The following is a 25710-nucleotide window of genomic DNA, read 5'->3' on the forward strand; positions in this document are numbered from 1 at the left end:
TATACAATTGTGTGTCTGCGTTAAGCCTTGTGATCAGAATGAATTTCTTTGAGTGCATGTGCGTTTCATGCGTTTGACCGAGCTAATGAGCCCATCTCCTGCTGGAAGCCTTTGTTCTTGTAATATGTAGCCCTCCATTACATGTTGGGATTGCATTAAATATTCAGTGTGCGCGCCTGCGCTATCTTGTCAGCTCATTTCATATCTACTATGACGCACTACTGGCTTGTTAGTTGATTCATCAAGCCCTGGCGTCCCTCTGCTGGCCTCTTTATGTAAAGCATCACCCTGCCACAGACTGTTGACCAAGTTTAAACTCCTAAGAATTGAGTTTCTTTGTCTCATCAGCCATGCTGTTGTTGATTGCTAGTTCATCATGGGACTGGCATGAAAGTTGCATATTTGAGTGGTATAATTATGGTAAAATGTGGTATAAGAGTCAAGAAATTTTGAAGGACAGATACTAATATGGCTTACACTTTCTGCATAGGGACGGTCATTTAAGTTATACTTTATACGTGACTGCTTCTGTAAATGAAGTTATTTACATTAGGATCTATCACAGTAATTTTCACTCCAAAAAATAAGTAAGGCTTGATTCTGAGATTCAAATGCAAAACCTCCGAACTGTGGGGTGGTCATGCAAACCACAAGGTCCATCATGCTGAGGCCTTCAACACCTTATCATAAAATACAGTAATAACAAAAGGTGGCCTCTCCTCATCAGGACATTTGCCACCACAGACACCCTGAACTCGCGACAAAGGCAGTTGTATTTTCTTGTTTAGCTGCTTTGGGTCTTGCATCACATTATACACTAGACAAAGTTGAATATGTCTGCAGATGCTGAAAAATTCCTTAATTAGATTTTCTTAAATCAGCTTTCAAAGTGACATGCTCTTCCAGTCTCTTAAAAATTCCTGTAACTAAAAACTACACTTTCGTTGGTGAAATAATACTTTCTCACTTTTAATAGTGTTTGCACCTTGTGGTCATATACATTTCTTAGACATGAATTTATTTTGTCAGATTAACATAATAGTTTTGTGTGCAACTGAAGTTACCTTAATGTGTATTTTATCTTGCAATAGAAAATATTCTGTAGCTCCAGCAGAAAATACAAATAATTTCTTTAATGGTGGTTTGCAATAAATCCTGCTAGTTTCATTCTTATTTTATATTATATAATTATATAGAATCATATGTGTTAAATTGTATTAAAGTAGAATTAAAAGTATTTTCAAAATCAGCTTCCTCATATCTGGAGATACCCTGCACTAGTGAAGCGAGTGATCCAAGCGTCATGTGACAAATTGTGTATAATAGCTATTTGCGCCAACTAATATAGGTGAACATTATTAACTCTGATAACTTATTTTATTCGTGTAGTGGTTCGCAGTGCACTTTGCACTTTATTAAATAATTACACATTTTTGCACGGACCCTGCAGCTGTGGGAACCGGAGCCAAAGAAAGGGCTTCTGGGAAATCTTTAAATCTATTACGTTGGAACGATTAACACCGAACTACATTTTGCGATTAAAAGGGTGTTATAGATGCAGACAGCCATTCCCCTCATACTTGCACCTTCACGTCTTTTTGTCTCACATACAGTGTTTAAGGTCGACACTTTTAAAAAACCCAACCCAGCCAATTGTGTAGGATGGTAACCAAGTAGAGACAAAGTATTCTCTGTGATATGTTGAGGGATGCTACTTTATTACTTTTCAACTTACTTGTATTTCATTCATATTTTTTTCATTGTCCACCTCTTGCAATAGTGTACAGTTGTGATTATTGTAGAAACAATAAATGTAACAGAACTAACACAAAAACACTATATTCCTCTGCCCCTGAAAGAAAACTTTTTTTTCATGCATGCATATATGCTAATGTGTTAAAAAGGTATCTCTGGTCGCAATTAATTGACATAACGAGTAACTCGAAGCCCCTGATAAGCGAGAATAATACACATGAATGGAGAGATTTTTGTCCCTCACTGGCATAAATCACATTTGCAGGTACTGCGCATACAAAAAGAGGTTCTGTGAGTTTGAAACTCCCTGCCTAGCTGGGGAGTCCTGTTTAAAATGTTCTTTTTTCCCTGTTTACCTCATTCTAGCATTCTAAAAACATAAAAACGTGGAAGTATTTAATATTTTGGATAGGTTTTTTTCATGTTGTAAGTAATTCCAAAGAGCATACTTGTGCATTTTGTCAATAATAAAACTATTGAAAAAAAAAAAAGTTAATGACCACATTTTTGCATGTACAAATTGGTTGATTTTTTTTTTTTTAACACGTGATTGGTATTTTTTTTTAATCCCTATAATCCTATCCCTCAATCATACATCAGCGTATAGACAATGTATTTTTTCCTCTCTATCTGCAGGGTCACACAGTCATCAGGTCGGGAGCCAACGCCAACCTGCCACCCATGCTCATGTCCCAGCGGGTGATTGCCCCCAACCCTGCTACACTGCAAGGCCAACGGCTCTCCAAACCTGGGATGGGTCGCTCCAGCATGGGCAACGCCGTAAGCTACCAGCAGGTACGGTTTAAGCCGTAAAAAAGTCTCAACGCATAGCACCCCTTCCAGTAAGTCTCTGCAAGAAAGAGTAATAATGCTCGATAAAATTTATAACTGAGAAATAGTGAGCAAAAGATGCATCTTTCATACAAGTCTTTTGTCCCGCTACATTTTTAACCTCGTTCTCAAAAATACAAAGTACATTCTGGGAGGAAAAAAGTCTTACAATATCCATCCATCCATTTTCTGAGCCGCTTATCCTCACGAGGGGCGCACGAGTGCTGGAGCCAATCCCAGCTGTCATCACGCAGGAGGCGGGGTACACCCTGCAATGGTTGGCAGCCAATCGCAGGGAAACACACAACACTCACCCTCATAATCACACCTAGGAACAATTTAGAGTGTCCAATTAATGTTGCATGTTTTTGGGATGTGGGAGGAAAGCGGAGTGCCCGGAGAAAACCCACTCCGGCACGGGGAGGACGTGCAAGCTCCACACATCCAGAGCCAGGATTCGAACCCCGCTCCTTAGAAATGTGAGGCCACCATGCCGCCAATTTAAATACAACACACTGGGTTCCCACAGGTTCCAATTGTGTATTCACCATGACTGCAGAAAAAAAAAGTTTCTCCCATTCTTGCAAGCTCGAGAATTCTGCCTTAGGCTATGTGTTCTTTGCGCCGAACTTTATGATTGTAAACAACATTTTAATGTAATAAACATTCCAATGTAATAATCTTGAAAGCTATATACTAAATACTTTACTAATATACAAACTAGTAATGAATACCACTAATGGATAGAGGCATTGATCAGCAAATTGTAGATTGGAATGTATATAAATGTAAGGTGATATATGAGATTGAAAACAAATACACAGAGGTTGAATGTAATCTATTTATTTTTAAGCTTGTCACAGATGAATATTATTCATGATTGAGTTTTTACAATTTCTTCAACATATGTAGTCAACTATTATGTCAACATAATAGGGTGGCACGGTGGCGCAGCTGGAAAAGGTTGGCTTCACAGTTCTGAGGTTCAGGGTTAAATCCTGGCCTTGCCTGTGTGGAGTTTGCATGTTCTCCCAGTGCCTGCGTGGGTTTTCTACGGGTACGCCGGTTTCCTCCCACATTCCCAAAAGATGGAACATTAATTGGACACTCAAAATTGCCCCTCGGTGTGATTGTGAGGGGCAGCTGTTTTCCTCTATGTGCCCTGCGATTGGCTGGCGACCAGTTCAGGGTGTACCCTGCCTCCTGCCCATTGACAGCTGGGATAGGCTCCAGCGAGGAGGATAAGCACCTTAGAAAATGGATGGATGGCTGTCTGCAACAGCTTTATGGCTTATATGAAATGACTCAATCTGCACAATAAAACAGTTATTCACATTATATGAATTATTTTTGCTGAATAGAGTGGAGCTGATTTTGCCTGTAGTGACAATTGTGTGTGTGTGTGTTTCTTTCGGCTTGTCCCTTTCGGGGTCGCCACAGCGTGTCATCTCAGATGAACGCATATGAACCAGTATAATTAAGTGATATTATTAAATATTACTCAAAATAAAATATCAACACAGCAAAATATGCATATTTAAATCCTCAACATTATATCTAACAAAAATAAAAGAAGCAGTATTTCATTTGAGAAGTCTTGCTGGATTTACAGTGCATCTGATATATGCCCAATTATACACTTCAATGGTGAGCAGTAAAAATAGAAGAGGTTACTTTATTGGTTGCACGATTTTACCGCCTCCATAGAGTCTCCTCAAGTCTCGCTCCTTAGTGCGCAATCAAGACCATTTAGATCCTGGGTAATATGGTTTCAGGAAATCAATCGCTGGGTCGCAGACCAACAAGCAAGGCAGATTTGAAAGAAGCTACCTGAAATGCACGCATGCAAGAAAATTTCCAAGAATGAAGAGATTCTGTTGAGGGATGCTGTTACGCATTTGCAAACAATCTTTTCCTTAAGAAACAAAAGAAACGGAAATAATACTTTTCAGCTTCATTTTTTTCACAATCATAAAACCTTCATTAGCTGTACAGGTGTGATACTTTAACAATTACATATACAGTGTACAGACAAAGAAGTATGTTTTTTTTAAATTCAAATGCAAAAAAATACAGTTTGGGTGGAGTTATGAGGTATGTACTGTTAACCAGATATGTTATCATTTTATCCATATGGCTTCAAATATTGACTTTAAGCTGATGCAACATGAGACATTTTTCTCGTCAGTACCAACACACACACAATGCGGTGCTTCCTTTTGACCAACAACAATCACGTTCGCGTCATTCGCTGTGGCAAACCGAAATATTATGGCACAAATGGAATGTAGCTTTGAATCAAGCGATGAAAAATATAATTGCTTCAAAGTTCCTGTGTAATGTAAAAGTAAAAGAAACCTGCAACTTTTTCCGTTAGGCAGTATTTTTTTGGCGCAGAAGTGAGTCATGCTCTGTCACTTTTTACAGGCCATTACAATATAAGTGAGGATTGGTCTTGAAACCTTAATTGCTCAGTCTTGTTAAAGCAAGTGATGAATCTACCGAGCTGTAAAATCTCATCACTTTCAACTGTCTCGACAAGGCAGATAATCGGGTTCTTTTTTTGGCAGCAGGAATATCACAACTATAAATATAACAAGTTGTTTGGTAAGTCTAACGGGGTGTGGTAAATGAGTGCAATTATGAAAGCATTGATCTTTTGCTAATTTTCATGCAGATGTAGCAAAAATAGTCTTGCTCTTTACGTAACGTAACTACATATTTATGAAAGAAAAGATAACAGTTGGCTGACTGATTCAGTACTTAGTGATTTATTGAAGTAACAAACTCAAATGTAGTACAAAATAAAAATGCATTCTTTCTGACAGTTGCAGTGAAGAAAATGAGTATTTGAACACTCTGCATTGTTGCAAGTTCTCCCACTTAGAAATCATGGAGGGGTCTGAAATTTTCATCGTAGGTGCATGTCCACTGTAGGAGAGAGAGAATCTAAAAAGAAAAATCCAGAAATCACAACGTAGGATTTTTTTAACGATTTATTTATGTGACACAGCTGCAAATAAGTATTTGAACACCTGTCCATCAGCTAGAATTCTGAACCCCCAAAGACCTGTTAGTCCACCTTTAAAAGTCCATCCCCACTCCATGTATTATCCTTAATCAAATGCACCTGTGTGAGGTCGTTAGATGCATAAAGACACTTGTCCACCCCATGCAATTAGTAAGACTCAAACTTGTAACATGGCCAAGACCAAAGAGCTGTCCAAAGACACTAGAGACAAAATTGTACAACTTCACACGGCTGGAATGGGCTATGGAGGAATTGCCAAGCAGCTTGGTGAAAAAAGATCCACTGTTGGAGCAATCATTAGAAAATGGAAGAAGCTAAACATGACGGTCAATCTCGATCGGAGTGGACCCCCATGCAAGATATCACCTCGTGGGGTCTCAGTGATCCTAAGAAAGGTCAGGAATCACCCCAGGACTACGCGATAGGACTTGGTCAATGACCTGAAAAGAGCTGGGACCACTATATGAGGGTGACTGTTGGTAATACACGAAGACATCATGGTTTGAAGTCATGCATGATGCGGAAAGTTCCCCTGCTTAAACCGGCACGTCAAGGCCCGTCTTAAGCTTGCCAATGACTATTTGGATGATACAGAGGAGTCATGTGAGAAGGTTTTGTGGTCAGATGAGACCAAAATGGAACTTTTTGGCCATAATTCCACTGACTGTGTTTGGAGGAAGACGAATGATGAGTTCCATCCCTACTATGAAGCATGGGGGTGGTAGCATCATGTTTTGGGGCTGTTTTTCTGCATATGGAACAGGACGACTGCACTGTATTAAGGAGAGGATGACCGCGGCCATGTATTGTGAGATTTTGGGGAACAACCTCTTTCTCTCAGTCATAGCATTGAAGATGGGTTGTGGCTGGGTCTTTCAACATGACAATGAGGCGAAGCACACAGCCAGGAAAACCAAAGAGTGACTCTGTAAGAAACATATCAAGGTTCTGGCATGGCCCAGCCAGTCTCCAGACCTAAACCCAATATAAAATCTTTGGAGGGAGCTGAAACTACATGTTTCTCAGCAAAAGCCCAGAAACCTGTCTGATCTAGAGAAGATCTGTGTGGAGGAGTGCGCCAAAATCTCTCCTTCTGTGTGTGCAAACCTGGTGAACAACTACAGGAAATGTTTGACCTCTGTAATTGCAAACAAAGGCTACTGAACCAAATATTAACATTGGTTTTCTCAGGTGTTCAAATACTTAGCAACTGTATCACACAAATAAATTGTTGAAAAAAAATCATACATTGTGATTTCTGAATTTCTCTTTTTTGATTATCTCTCTCACAGTGGACATATACCTATGATGAAAATTTCAGACCCCTCCATGATTTCTAAGTGGGAGAACTTGCAAAATAGCAGGGTGTTCAAATACTTATTTTCTTCACTGTATTATGAAACCTATTATGATATTTTAGCACATCATAGAAACTAAAAATCTCTCCAAAGAAAATAGTTGCACAGTGTACAGTGCAAAACATGCTAGCGTTGGCCTGGGCTTTTGGCCTTTCATCAAAACATGTTCCTATTGCTTTTCGAATTGAAATTAAAATGTTTCTCGTGACAATTGGAGGAAAGGCACCTGACCTTGCATGTTGAATTAGAACACTACTATCAAGCCACCAAATCATCACAGAGAAAAAGAAAATGTTGTTTCATCTACCCAGGCTAGCCAGCAGGTGGCAGCATCCCAGCGATCAGGCTCCAGTGCCATGTACATGAACCTTGCACACATGCAAGCAGCGGCAGCAGCAGGTGCCAGCGGGGTGGCGGGCGGCCTGGGCGGAACCTCTGCCGTCAGCCCATCGACTCTATCCGGCTCTGCCAGCGGAGGCGTTAACTCCATGGCGGACCAAGCCAGCAGCCAGGCCGCCGCCAAGCTTGCCCTGAGGAAGCAGCTGGAGAAAACGCTGCTGGAGATCCCACCGCCTAAACCCCCTGCCCCACTCCTCCACTTCCTGCCATCGGCCGCTAACAGCGAGTTCATCTACATGGTGGGCCTAGAGGAGGTGGTGCAGAGTGTCCTCGACAGTCAGGGTAAGCGTCGTCATCACTGAAGATGGATGTTCAAAGCTTTTGAAGTGAAAATGAATGACGACGCATCGACTCTGACTGGGTGGATTGTTGTTACTTATAAACACAATACTCAAACGCGGACACACACACGTTCCTCCTCCCAGTTGACATCTGTAGTTTAGAGCAGGGGTCGGGAACCTATGGCTCGTGAGCCATACCTGGCTCTTTTGATGGTTGCATATGGCTTGCAGAGCCCTCATAACAACATATTGTAAATGTGATTTCTGTTGTGCGGGCAGTGCAAAGGATGCAAAGAAGGTTTGTCCTAGTGGGGTAGTTTTTGACAGGCAACACAAATGACACAGAGACAGTTTGTCCTAGTCGGGTTGCCGTAGTTTAGTGTGGCTGTCGATGGCCACTAGTGCGGGGTCAGCCTATCCATTACCACTGCAAACAGGAAGGGGCTCAGAGCTGATCCCTGATGCAGTCCCACCTCCACCTTAAATTCCTCTGTCACACCTAAGGCACACCTCACCATTGTTCTGCTGCCATCATACATGTCCTGTACTATTTTAACATACTTCTCTGCCACACCAGACTTACGCATGCAGTACCACAGTTCCTCTCTTGGTACTCTGTCATAGGCCTTCTCTAGATCCACAAAGACACAATGTAGCTCCTTCTGACCTTCTCTGTACTTTTCCACTAGCATCCTCAAGGCAAATAATGCATCTGTGGTACTCTTTCTCGGCATGAGACCATACTCTCTCGCAGATACTTACTTCTGTCCTGAGTCTAGCCTCCACTACTCTTTCCCATAACTTCATTGTGTGGCTCATCAACTTTATTCCTCTATAGTTCCCACAGCTCTGAACATCCCCTTTGTTCTTAAAAATGGGAACTAGAACACTTTTCCTCCATTCTTCAGGCATCTTTTCGCCCGCTAGTATTCTGTTGAATAACCATTCACCATTATAGCATCATGATGGCAAATCAAATTGAATTATATTCATGATAAACGGATGGAAGTCTCAACGCCTGCATGAAGCTTAATCTAATGACGTATGATGCACCAGAAGTCACATTAATTGTAAGAAGTAGTTTTGTCATCACAATGTCATAATAATGTTATTTAAAAGAATTCAGAAACTTATTGTACTCCAAAAGTGTTGGTCTTGCATAAATGTGCAAATGTACCTGTACTTAGTTTTTAAAATACTGTATGGCTCTTTTGAAATTACATTTTAAAATATTTGGCCTTTATGGCTCTCTCAGTTGAAAAGGTTCCCGACTCCTGGTTTAGAAGAAAAGTTGCCACACCCCTTCAAATCCCTCCTCAGTTAAAGCCCGGGTGTCATCCGATAAACTTTCTAAAATAGAAATTGTAATGAAAAATACATATCACATTATTCACTTCAATGTCCATATGAAAAAATAAATATGAGCGGAGAGCGCGTCATCCATGCACAAAGTTGCGCAATTGAATGTCCCTCGACATCCAAATGGTCGCCATATTAGTCGCATCATCTGTCCTTGATGTCATCGTCACTTCCGCCATTGAAAACGCGCAGTGCCTGCTACTACGGAAGCTGAACTACAGAGATATTCGCATTTTTCCGACGCCCCTTCTGACACCAAAGTTCTTTTCGAAAAGGACAACACCACACAACCGAGTGAAGTTACCGGGGCAATATTACACGATTGTTTCGAGCCCTCAGGGCAATATTACACTATTGTTTCAAGCCATATTCAGATGATATCCGATCCACTCCCGCGACGGAGATGAGCCATCGCGGCTTATCGCAGCCCGCCGGTGTGGCTTATGACAGACCCGAGCGGTTCTGCTCTCAACTGAGTAAGGCATTCTCGGCTGGGTTCTTCAGAGCCGCCCCCATCGCAAAGCCCAACGCGCAGCCTTCGCAGAAGCTGTGACCGCAGCACGGTGTGGCTGAGTTTCGGCACCATGGTGGCATATAAGGAGGAGGTGGAGCCTAGCTATGTTGCTTTTAGGGGTATGTTCAAAGTCGCCGCAGTACTCGATGAACACTATCGAGACATTGTTGGCTGGGCGACGCGCACATCGACACATTTCATACGCAGATCTTTTGCTACGTTATGAGACAGACCGATTACTTGGTCCGCCCCACACGCTGTTTACACACCTACCTGTTATTTGGAACCCACGAAGCTCTCGTCCTCTGCACCCGTGCAATCCATTTTTCACAATGAACAGGGTCTCTTTCAAACTTATTAAGGGTAATCCCATTCTCCCAAGTGTTCAAGCAATGTCCAGCAATGCAATGAGCCGGCATTTTGGCTAACACGAAGGAACAACGACCTACCTTCCCGGAGGTAAAACTAATGGAAACAAACGAGTCCACTAGCGGGCGCCTCTTTCCTGTACGTCACTTCCTGCTTCTCAAAAACAAATCCCTCTAGAGGATTTTCATGGCGGGAGTTACAAAAAGCTGTATACATCAAAATCATGTTTTGTGGTGAAAAAACACATGGGACCATATTGGCTGTGGATTTTTCATTAATAATGTACCAAAAATCATCCGTTTGACGACACTTGCACTTTAAATAAATTATAATACAATTTGAGAAAAATAACCTCGGTAGCAATTAAACTTCCCTTGACACACCTTTTGATTTTATTGCATCAATCACTATTCATGAATCTCTTGAAAAGAAGTCTGGCATTCTAAAACTGATGATGATGATCTTCTGGGAATTCTTTTTTTTTTTTTTAGTTATGTCATCCTGATAAAATAAATTCCTATGGATTGGCTGTCAACTTTTGGCAAATGGGGGTGAACAAAACTTTCATATGTTCACTGAAGTCTTTTTACACAAAAAAACATCAACAAAAAAGATAATCAAATATTTTGTGTTTTTGAGAGCTGTTTTAACACTGAATTGTATTTGGTTTTGGTCATTTTTGTCCGGGTACAATTTAGAATTTTTTTAAGTTTTGGGTTTATTTGTTTTTTACAGGGTTTGTGCACTTTTTGTGCGATGTTTTTTAATAGCTGTGGCATGTTGACATTTTTAATCAGAACTATCAGGGATACTGCTCACACTTTATGCAGATTATTTTTTATATTTGCTCAAAGCAAATAGTTTGAACAAGTCAAATGATAAATATTCAAGACGAACGTTACCCACCAGTTGAATGCAGAGAAATGCGACTGATACTGGTAGCGGCCGTTTCATCTCTCCTCCATTTTGATCCGCAGGTAAACTGCGTGGCACGCTTTCCCGCATGGAGCCTTTTTTCTGTGCCCAGTGCAGAACTGATTTCACCCCCCACTGGAAGCAGGAGAAGAGTGGGCGAATCCTGTGCGAGCAGTGCATGATGTCCAATCAGAAAAAAGCTCTCAAGGCAGAGCACACTAACAGGCTGAAGAATGCCTTTGTGAAGGCCCTGCAGCAGGAGCAGGTCAGCATCAAAGTGCCCTTTATGAAACCATTTATCTCATTATACTGAACCTTGTTGAGACATTGTAGTTTCATGTATGTTGTTATTTAATCAATTCCACCTTGTGCCACTTTTGGCTTTTGGCTAAGATACAACTAGTTATAAAATATGAGTTGTAAAACTACCAAGTGATCAATTTCAATTAATCATGGTACAGTTTGGATTGGTAGAACGTGCTCATGCTTGCATTAGGCATCTGACCAATTGTCCGTAATAAAAAAAAAAAATAAAATATTTGTAACTTTTTTCCACTTTATTTGATGAGGCACTCTCTCCGTAATATCTTACTAATTTACTTACTTACCTTACCTGACTAATATCTCAAAGAAAGAATGCTTAAAAGTGGGTGGACAGGTCTGACGATTTTGTGACCCTTGGATGCCAAGAATAGTACTCTTAACAAAATGATCTGAACTGTACTGGTTGGAGAAAAGGCGATTAAGGCTTAAAGAGTGTTGAACAGATTTAAGTACCACTGAGTATGAATGTGTTCCTAAAAATGATGGCTTTCATTTCAGGAGATTGAACAGAGGCTGCAACAGGCAGCCCTCTCGCCCAGCTCGGCGCCCAGTGGCCCAAATGCCTCCAAGACAGACTCCTTGATTCGACATCATGCTCTGCGCCAGGTACACGGCCTCTCCAACTTATGACAATTTGTGTTTTCAGCTAAAGTGACAACGGTTCTGTGACTGTTGGAAGTATTGAGGTCACATCATGTACCTTCTTGAAAACAAAGTTGGATCACATGTATTGGTCTGGAATGGCGCATAATCCCAATATTGTTGAAAATTTTTTTTAGTGGATTGGGTGAATGGAAAAATATCATATATCACGTATGTAAAATGTTTTCTAAATATTTACAGACTTCATTGAAATCTTTCAGGCAGCAAAATTACTTTGGTGGCATTGTGGTTTCGAACCACAGCTTCCTTCTTGAAAGAATGTCTTTCATCAAAGCATCCAAAAGAGAACAAGCTTAACGTGTTTCCTCGTAAAACCAGCTGACACTTCTGCGTCAATGAAGTGGGTGGTTTAGTCCGGTTGAAACTCACTTGATTAAGTTTAGTGTGACGTAATAAAACTCTCAGTCACAGTAACACCCAGCACATTAGAGCAGGCAGTTTATTCCAGTTTAAACTCACCTGAGCAAGTCGAATGTAATGTTACGACACTGTGAGTTATCGGGAAGCTTGGGGTAATGCCGCAGGCAGTTCATTCCAGTTTATACTGGATAAATTAGGTGTATGAACATGCGGCATTGTCATAGCGAAGGTCTGGACAACAGAGCAGCTGTTTTAGTCTGGTTTCACCGCACTTGGGCCAGTTGAGTGTATTATGATTTTTTTTTAATCAAATTGATGCCTGGGACAATTTAGCAGGCGGATTTAGTCCAGTTTAAATTCAGTAGGGTCATTTTAAGTGTTGCTTTACAACCAGACTTTACACTGATTTGATCGGCCTGATCGGACAATAATTGATTTTTGTCTGATCAGTTTAGATGTCATAATTCGCCACTCCAAAACATTGACTGAGTCCCCATCGTGCACAGTATGTCTGAAGCCAAAAACTGGTTGACTTTTATATGGTAGTATTTAAATGGTGGGTTTTTTTCCATGTGTTTTGATGGAGAACTGTAAATATCTGACTGCCGTTAGTTTTTTTTTTTTCTTTTTTTTTTTTTTAAACATCACTGAGAGACAACAAGCAATGCACGATTCAGACTACTAAGGCAAATTTGTGCTTTCAAGATTGCACTTTGTCAGACTACTGCAATAAAATCTTTTATTCCGATCCCATTGCATCCCGTCGGCTTTATCTGGTCAACTCAAATGGAACCGAGTACACTCGTTACCGTGGGGATGACAACGTGAGTGGAGCGCGCTGCCTTAAACCAGCTGATTGTCCCAAAAAATCCTGATTGTGTAAAGCCTAGTTACAACACGGTTTATTGGTCAAATTGAAGCCTGGCACGGTAGGTGGTCTAGTCCTCTTTAACCTCACCTGATTTAGTTTAGTGTTATGTTATGAGAATTTTTTTGTACGTATAGTGAAGCCAAGCACCATTTTTTTTTTTCCATCCTTAGGCACCTCAACCTCAGGCCTCAATGCAGAGAGGTCTGTCCAACTCTGCGCGCGGTGTCCTGTCTAACTTTGCCCAGGCCTCTCAGCTGTCAGTCGCCAGCAGCCTCATGGGGATGAGCAGCGCAAAGCACTGTGGCAGCAGTGGAGGCGGAAGCACCAGCAGCAGCAGACTGCAGCATGATAGCCGTCGCCAGATCTACAATATCCCAGGTACCTTCAGATTGACCTCTTTTTGCAGAAAGGGAACAGTTCTTGCTACGTTAGTAGCATGACCGTAGTAGAATGTTACGTTAACACTAATATTAAGTTTTTTACTTTGGAATGTACAATCAATTAAAAATAAAAACACTTTAGCGGTTCATCACAACCACAAACTAAGACTATTAGTTGATTATTAGTTGTGTGTGTATGTGCCGTGAATGCATGAGTACACACTTCACAAATACTATGGATAGAATACATACTTTACGGACTGACAGCTGCTGAACTTCACAGCATGAAACATTTCAGTTCAAGGAAATCTGTTTTCCATTCAGTATTTGTACATTTTTTTTCTGTCTACTCACCACAGGGTTAAATATCGCCTATCTGAACCCAGCGGCAGTCGGCGCCCATAAGAGCTCCAGCTTAGCAGACCGACAGAGAGAGTACCTGTTGGACATGATCCCGCCCCGATCCATATCGCAGTCCATCACCGGACAGAAATGAGCCCCAAACAGCCCTGTGGCCCATCTGAAGACACGCCTCCCTGGGCCCTGTTGTCGGTCTCCACATGGAAGCACTCCACCATCAGCCAATATATCCCCCCTCTGCCCCAAGGCCCCACCCATCGCATGCAGTGCCTGTCCACGTGCCTACCTTAAACTGACCCATTCAAAACCCGCCAAGTCACAGAAAGACAATTAAAAAGTCAGCACATCTCAAATTTAATTAGCATTGCCCTTAATTGTAATTCCCGTTATTACCACACTATTTGAAATGCACCTACCTTTTTTTGGCCTATGTTACTATTACTTATTATTCTTTCTTAGTATAATTTTGTCTGTCTGCTGTCATTCCTTTACCTAAGGAAGTGGTGGTTAAATCATTGTAGGGTCACTTCAGATTTTTTAATTGTATAGGATTTTTTTTTTCCATTAATGCTCCTCTCATATATTGAGTTTAGATTGGAGTATTGCTGGTAACAGTGTGCATTCTTGTTACTATGCAACTTTCAAGCTTCGTAGTAAATGCTACATGGGAGTCTCAAAGCGGAATACTGATCCAGACAATAATATTTAGTTTGATACTGCTCTGTTTTTTCTTCAAAAGAAGATAAAGAGCCTGCTCTCAAAATATTAGTCTGTTGGACGGGGGGCAGATGACACTGAGGACAGAGCATCCGCATTGTCATCATCTCATCAAAGTGACACAGTTAAGGGCATCCCAAGTATTAAATTCCCTCCACCATCAATGCTAATGAATGCGAGATGACTGACAGAAGGGTCCTGACATCTCAGAAAGCCAATCCCATGTGATCAAACATTTTCCTTTGCTTGTCAACTCCCGCCATTACTCCCATCAAGCTTCACTGCTCTGCTCATTTCCGAGGTCGGTGGCCGTCTTCTACTCCAGATATCCCCCTCTTACATAATGGATGTACACATGACAGTAGCTCTACGAAACACAACTGAGCAACGCAGCTCAAGCAGAACAATGCACACACCAGAGGAGGAGAGAGCTGACAGGTTTGGGATCTTTGCAACTCGACCAGAGGAAATCACCAACTAACTCATCCAGAATTCAGGAGGAGGAACAAGGCTTAGCAAAGCAGATGTGATGACCCTCCTGCTTCCATCCTTCCCACCCACCCCAACCCCCACAAACTACCTTTGGTTATGCACAGACTGGACCCTTTCTACCCAGCAGCTCGTCTTTCACATCACATGTTCTTTCAATGTGAAAAGAACTCCACTCTTGAAGGTGGAAGCACATTTTGTGCACCCAGACCAGATTCTGTACTTACAAACCATGAATTCTGGTGCATTTATTCTAATGTTTGGGACTATATTTTCTGATTCTTAGCCCCCGCTATCCCAAACCGAGCCCCACCCACACCTGATTTTGTTTTTACTTTTATTTTTTATTTTTTTGCGGCGTCTCCTCTTAAAACGTTGGCGGACCTAAGAGGTGTAAGCCTTCAGGAGACGATAATAATCAACAAAGTTAAAAACAAACAAAAAAAAATATCTGAGAGGATTATGTATAGATACTTAGCATCAAAGGGAGAAAACAAAGGATGTGGATTATATCTTTTATGGGAGAGACATGGATCAATCATTGTGTGCATGTAGTGCACACAAGTTGCCTCACTCCAGAGGAGCACTTTGCATATTTCCAATTGGAAAAAAAAATGTTTTTTTACAAAAAAATGGAAAAAAAAAAAGAGGAAAAGAATGTTACAATTAAGAGTCTCTTAAGGTCTAGAAGCTGGCTTAGGGCCTATCAGAGAGTCACAGGTTTTATGGTTTACTTCTAATGTTCTTTGGCGGTGTTGCTCTTAGAATGTTGGACCTCAAGTTGCATGTCACTGCTCCCCGTTGTGGTGTGGTCGACCCAGCCTGCGAGGAAGCTACTTTCAGCTACGGTAGAAGCATGAGTACACTCACCTAAATCGGTCTATCCAAACCGAAACCTATGGTCTTTGAACCAAAGCATATCCTGAATAAGAATTGATAGGGAATCTGAGGGTATGGGGAAGGATTAGTGTGATTAGGCAGTAAAAAAAAGCTCAAGTCCGGGTCGTAAGAATTCCCACGGTGTCTCTTTTTCGCCGCACAAATGGACTCGGCTCTACTTTGCTCTACTTTCCTTGCTTTGAAGCAGTCAGTTTCCCATGTCAAAATTGTACAGTAGTGTATATCAGTATATCTTTTGACATGGTCGGATCCCCAAATGCTGAGCTACTAGAAACCTCAAATTACCTGGTAGTTCCTGGTTTTGCCAGTCGTAATGCGCCAATCACGAATATAGCCATCTTGAGCCATGAGTATGCCATGCCATACCTGGTCAGGTTATATCAGTGCAATCATTTCAGGAACAAAAGTTTTATTTCCTTTTTCTCATAGTTTCAATGTTCATTTTTACATGTTCACATCCATCTCCATCGACTTTCATACTTTTGACATGTAGTTGAGGTTGTACCACACCACAATGAGATAAAAGTCATGTCCCAATTCAGAAGCTTTCGTTCCGAAGCAGAATTGGAACATATCGAAATGCAGTCCTGCTTTGTCGACAGTAGGTTTCTGAAAAGTCTCTTCAAATTCGATAGGTCATTCAAATGTAGCCATTTTCCTTTTTTTTTTTTTTTTTAAACTTTACAGCTATCCTTATTCCAAGTCTATGCTATAAAGTCTTTAAATATAGCTGTGTACAAAGAAAGTGTGAATTTCACTTTAAAATGTATTCATCTACTATCACCCATATTTCATTTCATATTTACACTCTTTACACCTTAAACTTTTTTTTCTTGTTTTATGCTCCATTCAGGCCAATGGTACCATCTAAAGAATATTTCTTGGAATATGATAAGCACGTCGTTGGTCACTTGCGTATTAACTTGGTCTAAAAGCTTTGGGAGTTGTTGGAAATCATTGTCGGCATATTATTAATATAATGTGTACTCAGTAGCATTTCAATCAGTGTTCAAGACATTGCAGTATTATTCTTGGAATACAATTGTTGAAGGAGGTTGAGGAGTTGGTTAAGCATCAGGGGAAATGAGACAGTTCTCACTAGGGCCTGACGGCATTTCACCCGAAACAAATAAAAGGTCTAAGTTTTTGTGATCCAAGTTGTGAATGAAAACGAATGTTTAACAACAAAATGTGTATTGAAATTGATTATATTTGGCAAGATCCCACGAATAAATCCTGAATACTGAGACATTGCCGAACTTGTACCATAGTGTTACTTCTGGCCAGAGCTAAAGGATGGTGCTAGACATGCTGTAGTCAGTGAGAATGGTCACGTTAGTGGGGGGAGAGGGGGACCGAACACGAAATGCTGGATGTCCTCCATTGTTGTTTACTGTTGCTGTTCATTCCATTATTAGGTTACATTCTGTTTGCACTGACATACAGTACTTTCGACATGCCTTGTGGCAAGCTGAACTCAAACTACTTGTTAGAAATTGGGCTCAACTTACTCTGCATTTCTTTTTAAGCAAGTACTTGGGCTGTGTTCACATTCGTAATGGGTTCTCTGGTCTGGACAGAAAATGAAAATATACATGGCACATCACCGTTGGTCCTCAGTTTTTGCCGTAAGACCAAACGTCGCCATGTAAAGATGCATACTTTATGACCTAGTTGAACAAAATTGGAATTTCCAAAACAATATTACTTGATCGTAAATCTTTAGCCTGCCATTGGATGGAAACCAGTCCAACGGTGTATATCAGCTCTGACCCAAAGTTGTGAATAAGCTGTAGTTCACCGATGAAACCAATGACAAGCTGAATAGAAAATGGATCAATTGGTTAGGATTGGATGGCTTTACAGTAAAAGCACCAAGAGACCCCGTAGCTCAGTGGTCAGAACAGTGGTTTGGTAAACCAGGGGTTCTGGGTTCGTATCCCACTGGGGCCTCCACTCCCTGAGAAGGGTTGCGTCAGGAAGGGCATCCGGCGTAAAAATTGTGCCAAACATATATATGCGTTCATCTGAGATGCTACACTGTGGCAACCCTAAAAGGGACAAGCCAAAAGAAACACACACACAGTAAAAGCACCAAGAGTTCCTTTATTGCATATACACACCACATTTCTGATGCCTGACCTTAAAACAGTTTTTTGGCTTTACACTGCTTACATTTCCATTGTGCTTCAACTTTTATCTTTGGTGTGAGTTATATTCAAATTCCAGAACCAACCCAAATTGCTCCTCCTTTTGTCTGTAAGCGTACCTGGTGAGAGTGCCTAGCCACACTGCTAAGGGTTTATAGAACAGTTAATTTTAACCCAGCTTAACCTGCCAAATGTGAACACACACTCAAGTATTTGTTGTGATCTTTTCGTGAAGTACATTAATTAGACTGTCGCTTCTCAACTCATCTTCCAAGGTGAGCTTGTAAACCACACTCGGAGGTACTAAACTAGTATATAGTTTTAGCACTTAATCTGTTTGCATCTTTTGGCTTTAAGCCACATTTAAATCTTGGTAAAGCTTAATTGGACGAATATAAACCATAATACTTCATTTGGATGAGTGTATGCAATGTCTTACAGTCACATATCTGCCTGTCGTTTGAGGTATCCACTTGCTGCCAAGTGTTAGGAGTTTAAACTAAGCTTAACAGTAAAATAGTATTTTCAAACCAATGCTAAAAGAGCTAAATGTTTCTTATTTAATCTAAATTTGAAGAATTCAACGCAGAGCACTTTGTTTTCACATATGCAGCACTCCATAGTCACGTAGACACCTTTTATTTAAGATAGGAACTCATGCTCAAGTGCTAGCTGAGCTGAATAGTAAAACAATACTTTTAAACCATTGTTATAAAGAACTAATGTATTGTCGTTTGAAGCTGAATTGGAGGAATTAAAGCCGCAACCAATACCTTTGATTGTATGCATCAGGTCACATCACAAAGCCACTTTTCATTTGAGCTAGCAACTCAGCTGATTTAGCCGAGCCAAATAGAAAAAGAAAAAAATGCTTTCAAACAATTGTTCGTGAGAAATTATTCACTTTAAAGATAAATTGGAAGACTATAACCCACAGCACTTAGTTTTGATGAGTCTTGTATCCCTTTCATTTTACCTAGCAGCTCAAAGCCAAGGGCTAGCGGTTTAAGCCAAGCTTAGTAGTAAAACTACACTTTTGAAATATTGTTCTAGAGAACTAATTTATTCTAATTGAAGCTAAATTGGTAGATCACAAGCCTCAGCACCTAAGTTTTGATGTCTGTATACCACATTTCGTTTCAGCTAGCAATTCAAAGCCACGTGTTGGCGGTTTAAGCTAAGCAAAATAGTTAACAATACTTCCAAATTATTGTTCTCTAGAGCTAATGTATTCATCTAGACGCTTAATTGAAAGACTAGAAGCCATAGCACATGGTTTTTATGAGTGTATGCAGCGCTCCACAATCATTTAGACAGAATTTTTTTTTTTTTTTTTTTTTTTAAATGAGCGCAGCTAACATCCACGTACTGGAGCAAACTAGTGGTTGAAGGTAAGCTAACAGCCAAGTTCACCGCCTTTCCCACTCATTTGATCTCACCACGTTCTGCACACTGGTAGTTTGTTCAGCGGACACAAAAGCAATGACGTTCATGTTGAGCAAACGTTATATATTTGTGTTGAGCTAACGAAATTGAGTTTTAGGGCAACGAGGCCTCTTTTACTGCCTCAGCCTTGAGATAGCTCCAGTGTCTACTAGGGATGGGCATTTGATTTCTTTTGAAAAATTACAAATGAGTTTACTGATTTTTTTTTTTAAATATATTTTAATTTATTTTAGATAGCAGAAGACCGTTTTTGTTTTATTTTGTTGTCACAATTGTTTTCAAATTTAAAGCCATTCATACCGGTCATGTTCTTTTTCGTCAGACCTAACTAGTTGTGACTGAATAAAGAATGGCTCTGCTTGTTGCACCTTAGTAGTGCACTCTAGTTTTCAGACGTAATTATCAATCTGAAGAATTGTTCATGATTGATGAATGAACTAATCCACCATTATGCCCATCCCTATCTTCTACACATTTACATTATTTCTTCATGCATCATTATGGCTGCTAGTAGCTTTGTGAGTGGTTCTCCAGTTCAGTAGTAATATAAAGGCTGGGTGGTGGTGGTGGTGGTGATGATGATGATGATGATGATGATGATGATGATGATGATGCTTGAACAATCCAGGCCGTGACTGGGTCACAGCATTCGAGCGAGAGGGAAGTCTTAGGCCAAGACTCTGAAACTACCTAAAAGAAGACATGTAAACTAAAGTTTACAATTGGACAAAATTCCTTTTAATTTAGTCAAAGAAAATTAATCAGTTTCCAGATATATTTTCATGATTTGTTTTGGTTTTTTGTTTGTTTTTATGTCGGGGGTGAATTTTTAATAACCGCCATTTGGTTTTAGAATGGTCATGCATCTTTTAGCTGTCAAGTTAAAGTATATATTGGAAAAAAAAACTCCTGTCTCTCTCTCTTTCTCTCTTTCTGTTTGCATCCACACCTTTGTATTTTGACTCCAGATTATTTTGAATGTCATTCCCCCCTCCTCCTCACAAAGTCTTTTTTTTATTTCTGGCAACTAAATTCCTCTATTGAGTTTACTTTCTATTGCAGTTTAAAAAAGAAATAAACAAATGTATTGACTATGAGATAAATGACACAATATTTGCTAGGTTTGAAGTAATAATGACTTATTGTACATAAGCATTTTCCTCCCTTGTACTGAAAAAAAACTAAATGGTTGTATATTGTGTAGAAAAGCAAACAAAAAGCCATGAATATTGTGAAGCTTGTCATTTCGTTTTGTGATCACTGTGTATTATTGTGTAACAAATGTGCAAATGTTTGGGATTTTTTTTTCCTCCCAACCTTTTCCTCTGCTTCTTAAAATGAACTCCCTGGATGCATTTGATATGGTCATTAGACTCCAGTTACCAAGGAAGTGCTCAGTGGTTCCGATTCACAGTGCGCACGCTATTTTCCTTTTTTATTATTATTATTGTTCTTGGAGCAGCAATACTTGAAATGAGTTTGTTTCATGCCGAATTGCTTGTGACTTTGCTTTACATCAAAGCACCGTCTTGGACAAAGTGGTACTCAAGTACACAAATGTTGTTTGGATCTTGACGACAAATGTTTGGGCGCTCGTGCATGTCCTTGTATTCAGGCGAGCGTCTTTACGAATTTGAGTTCATTAAAAAGATTGCTTTTTCAGAACTGACAAACCTGATGCAATAACAATGAAATTGGTACTATTTTATGTCTTCTATAAAGCTTGTTTGGTGTCTAAAAATGTAGGCACCAATTATATGTGCTATTATTGTAATAGCAAACGCAAAAAAAAATATTTTTAATTTTGTTGCCTTTTTTCTTTAATCCCTTTAACAAAACAAAGCCGCTAACAATCTTCCTTGAAAATATTTTAAAAATGGTAAAGATTTGTCGTAAATGTGCCAAAGCACCCTAATAAGAACCTGCTGGCTTTCAAAAGTGCCGCTAAAACTTAAGACCTTGTTTTCACTTGCAAAAAGAAGTTTGCACGATAGGATGGAGTCTGTGCTAAAACGTAAATCAAAAACAATCTCTGTGCTGTAAATGTTGACCCGATTTTAAACCCATGTTCACTTTTATTGCCAACAGCAGCAATTGGCGTTCTCTTCTGGTATTATTGTCAATATTTGGTTGCAAAGTCATTTTTTATTTACTTTCAAGCACTTCCTTCATGTACGCATTGGCGCAAAACATCTGGGGACGCAAGACACAAATGATGAAATGAAGCAGAGGCTAATGTACGTCCTTTTTCGTTTGTTTGCTTACATCAATCCTGACCTTTTGCACATACTTGATATTTAACGGTCTCAAAAAAAAAGTCAATGAAAATAATGCTGTTTGATTACTGCCAGTTGATTGACAATTATGCATTGATTGAAAAAAAATAAGCTAATTTTGGAGGAAATAACTTTGTAATATTTATCTTGCAAGCTATGTTTAATAAAGATTGAAACAATTTGCTTCCAAGTGTGACTTAAAAGTCCCATTGGCACAAACGGTTGTTTCTTTACACTTTCATTTGTATTAACTGCAGTTGGTCTTCACAATAGAAACGTCTTGAGTTGTTTTAGCAAAACTGCAATGATCTATGCAGCCAAGACCTCCTCCAATGTCAAACTGTGAGCCAAAAACTAAGTGCACAAAGTATTAGAGTATATTGTAACTTTTTGGAAGGTCTGTGTCTCGTTACTTTTGGTGGAAAATCTAACGGCATTTCTGGAAAAAGAGCATAGAAGTGGTATGGTCTGGGGCTGCTTTTCACCTTTATGACCTGGATGAGTTGCTGTGACTGATTGAACCATGAATTTTGCACAAGCGCCTCCTAATGTTACAAAATAAATCAATATAAGAAAAAAAGTCACAATTCTACCAGAGGTGTAAAAAGTCTGTAAAGTTAGGAGAATGATATCGTAAGACAAATCATGTTACAGCGACAGACGAAAAAAAATCTGTACATTCAAAAAAAGTTGTAAAGTTGCAGATTTGAAGTTGCATTGGAAACAGAAGCTGAAAGAGTGGAGGCTTGCAATAAAAATAAATGAATACATTTGATTACATTTGAATTCAAAATATCCATCCATTTTCTGAGCCACTTATCCTCACATGGGTCGCGGGGTGTTGGAGCCTATCCCAGGTATCGTCGGGCAGGAGACGGGGTTCACCCTGAACTGGTTGCGAGCCAACCGCAAGTCACAGAAACAAGACAAGTAACACTCACAATCACACTTACGGCCAATTTAGAGTCTCTAATTCATTCAAGTTTTTGGGGAGTGGTAGGAAATTCAAATGAGAAATACATTGAGGATCATAATGCATGTTTATAGTTTCTTCCTTTTGAGTGTGTCCTTAAAGCTCCTTTGCAGTGTTTGAACAGAAGGGTGTAGCCACTCTTATTATGAGTGGTGGACGGTTTTATTGATGTCACAGTGACGTAAGTGATGGAAACACCCACGTAATTATTAAATGTCTTCTCTTCTCATGCCAAAATAGCTGCTCTGAAAAGGGTCATTAAAACAACAAAGCAGAATACAGTGGGCGGATTGCAGAATGAGATGAGAAAAAAATACTATAACCTAAAAAAGAAAAAACTGAATTTACCTCCCAAAAAAGCAAAAAAAAAAAAAATAGATATGTTTCTCCTCTACCGCATGACTCTTTTGGAAAAAGCTGTATTTCCTTACTTTCCAGGAGGTGTCAGGCTGGAGCAAATCCCTCCAGCATTAAAAAGACATGTCCTGTCTTTTTTTTTTTTTTTTAAATGCAGGGGTGGGGTTGGACTTCTTAAGTTGCTCGTTGGCTCTCAGCATTCCTAAATAAAGAACATTATTATTAGAGCCGACAGTGGTCTATTAGAGTGGAAGTAACTGTATGGTCGGTGTTGTGAGCAGAATTGAGTGACCTGTGCACATATTTGGCTTTTGCTTGCAACAAATGTTTCAGGTTGACTTCGCGGGTGAACATGTTCCAACTCTCTAGGAATATCATCCACCTCATCTGGATGGAATTTCAATGTGTTATCACCCTCGGTCTCCTTCGTACACTCCACTGACTCTAGCAAAACAAGAAAAATCAATCATGCCTCGCTGTGTTTTCTTAGCAGTTTATCTTGCCACAGCACATATGTCGCTTTGTGGTTCTGCCTCGACTCAGCAGGCAGATAAGCAGTGGAAAATCGATGGACGGAAAATGCATTTGTTTGACAAGATGTTGGCGTGTGTAGATCCCGCATTGCAATTTGGTGCTGATCCAAATTGAGATTTTTCATTCTGACCAAACGTCTGCACTCGACAGTCCAGCAGGACATCTGCACGGAACTCGACGGTTGTCTCTGATCAGGAAACATCGAGACGAAACGCTTCCATTTTGAACTGACATCAGCTTCTTAAAAGAAGAAATGCGACTCGTACTTCCGCTGCTGTCAGCAACGTTTCCTGTGCACGACAGCGACGTGTCTTCATTGGACCAGGACCTCCGCAAACTCCGGTCGTCTTGGTGGAAGATGTACCTAAATAGTGTTGGGACAAAGCAACTTCCTTACGTACGTCATTCATCAGTATTCTAGCTTCCCCTCCAGTGATTTGGCTCATTTCTTGAAACCTAAACTGCATTCGAATAGGTCAACTTCCATCCAGATTAAAAAGATGTGACACTCATGCAAGCAGAGAAAAAGGTTCTCAGTAGCAAAAAGGAAGAGAGAAATAATTACGGCCTGAATTTCAATGACCTTGGTATGAAGTAAGCAAAGGAACCCACTTTTGTGTTCGAGCCATTGTTGTACATATTGTCTGACAGACAAATTCTCATTTGATAGAAAAAGAATAACGTTGGTAATACTGTATATGTATAAGACAATCATAAGTTTTCATATTCCATTTATTGTTGTTTAAAAATCATCATAATAGTATATTGTAACGTTTGAGAAATCACTTTGTATGTGTGGCATCCATTTTGACTTACGTTGAAGTATCCAAATCTGGTTCCTTTCCTCTATAGAGCGCTGCTGCAGCTTTGCAGTCTTCACTGGGCCTGTTGCGGACTGTTACATAATGACCCTTGACCTCACCTTGCTCTACGCACCATTATACACAATGTTGTTGTATAACTACTTTTGTGTATGAACAGCCGCCGTTGAAGAGACAGGCATGATATTATTTGGAAGTGGCTCCCCGGTAACGGGTACGGAAAATACGTTTGAAGTTATCTTAAAGCGTATTGAAATCCAGGCATGTACAGAAAAAAAAAAAACAACTGAGATTGCATTGATGCATCCTCTTATAAGTGGGGATCAAGTTGTGTTCAAACAATCACTTTCAAACAGATGTTTAATGGGTGTTAGCAAACACCTGCCATCATTTAAATTGCCTCTGATTAACTGAATAAGTAAAGGTGGGAGTTACAGTTACATTACAAATTACAGTACTCCTAACGACTCAAATAAATGCCCCTCAAATATCAAAAAAGAGTGGAATCAATGACAGAGAGGGTATTTTTCTTTTAAAGTATTGATGATGGGAAAAAAGTGAGCAAAACATCAAGGACAGCTTTTTCTTACAGGGTAAAAGGGCCAGTGCTTGAGCCCCACTTGGGGTCTGTGTGCACGTGCCAATGAAATCATTGTTTGGGGTATGGTTAGGGTTTAAACAGTTTATATAAGCAATTATAACCATTTTCAGGGGAGGGGCACATCTAGTATTCACAAACATGATCATTTTGATTAAAGAAGTGGATGACGATGTATTTCAATACTTTGGTCAGTACAATATAGTTCAGTTTTACACCATATCTTCTTCTTTTCCTTTCGGCTTGTCCCGTTAGGGGTCGCCACAGCGTGTCATCTTTTGCCATCTTAGCCTATCTCCTGCATCTTCCTCTGTAACCCCAACTGCCCTCATGTCTTCCCTCACCACATCCATAAACCATCTCTTTGGTCTTCCTCTCGCTCTTTTGCCTGGGAGCTCCATCCTCAGCATCCTTCTACCAATATACTCACTCTCTCGCCTCTGAACATGTCCAAACCATCGAAGTCTGCTCTCTCGAATCTTGTCTCCAAAACTTCCAACTTTGGCTGTCCCTCTAATGAGCTAATTTCTAATCCTATCCAACCTGGTCACTCCGAGCGAGAACCTCAACATCTTCATTTCTGCCACCTCCAGTTCACCTTCCTGTTGTTTCTTCAGTGCCACCGTCTCTAATCCGTACATCATGGCCGGCCTCACCACTGTTTTGTAAACTTTGCCCT

The 25710-nt window shown here is 40.2% G+C and overlaps 1 protein-coding gene across 3 annotated transcripts in view; it reads left to right on the plus strand.

Annotated features, from left to right (window-relative positions):
- Positions 1-25710, plus strand: part of gatad2b (GATA zinc finger domain containing 2B) — a 78036-nt gene that overhangs the window by 48624 nt on the left and 3702 nt on the right. For 2 of the 3 annotated variants that reach the window (XM_061829550.1, XM_061829464.1), the window contains 6 exons: positions 2392-2550; positions 7287-7656; positions 10875-11077; positions 11635-11742; positions 13201-13408; positions 13770-20709. In XM_061829550.1, the coding sequence (XP_061685534.1) occupies positions 2392-2550; positions 7287-7656; positions 10875-11077; positions 11635-11742; positions 13201-13408; positions 13770-13906 (1185 nt within the window). In that variant the 3' untranslated portion in view covers positions 13907-20709. Of the gene's footprint in view, positions 1-2391; positions 2551-7286; positions 7657-10874; positions 11078-11634; positions 11743-13200; positions 13409-13769; positions 20710-25710 lie in introns of those variants that run through there. The other variant, XR_009796378.1, reaches the window with a different exon arrangement.

This window comes from Syngnathoides biaculeatus, chromosome 1 (genome assembly GCF_019802595.1).
Source record: "Syngnathoides biaculeatus isolate LvHL_M chromosome 1, ASM1980259v1, whole genome shotgun sequence".
Classification (NCBI taxonomy): Eukaryota; Metazoa; Chordata; class Actinopteri; order Syngnathiformes; family Syngnathidae; genus Syngnathoides; species Syngnathoides biaculeatus.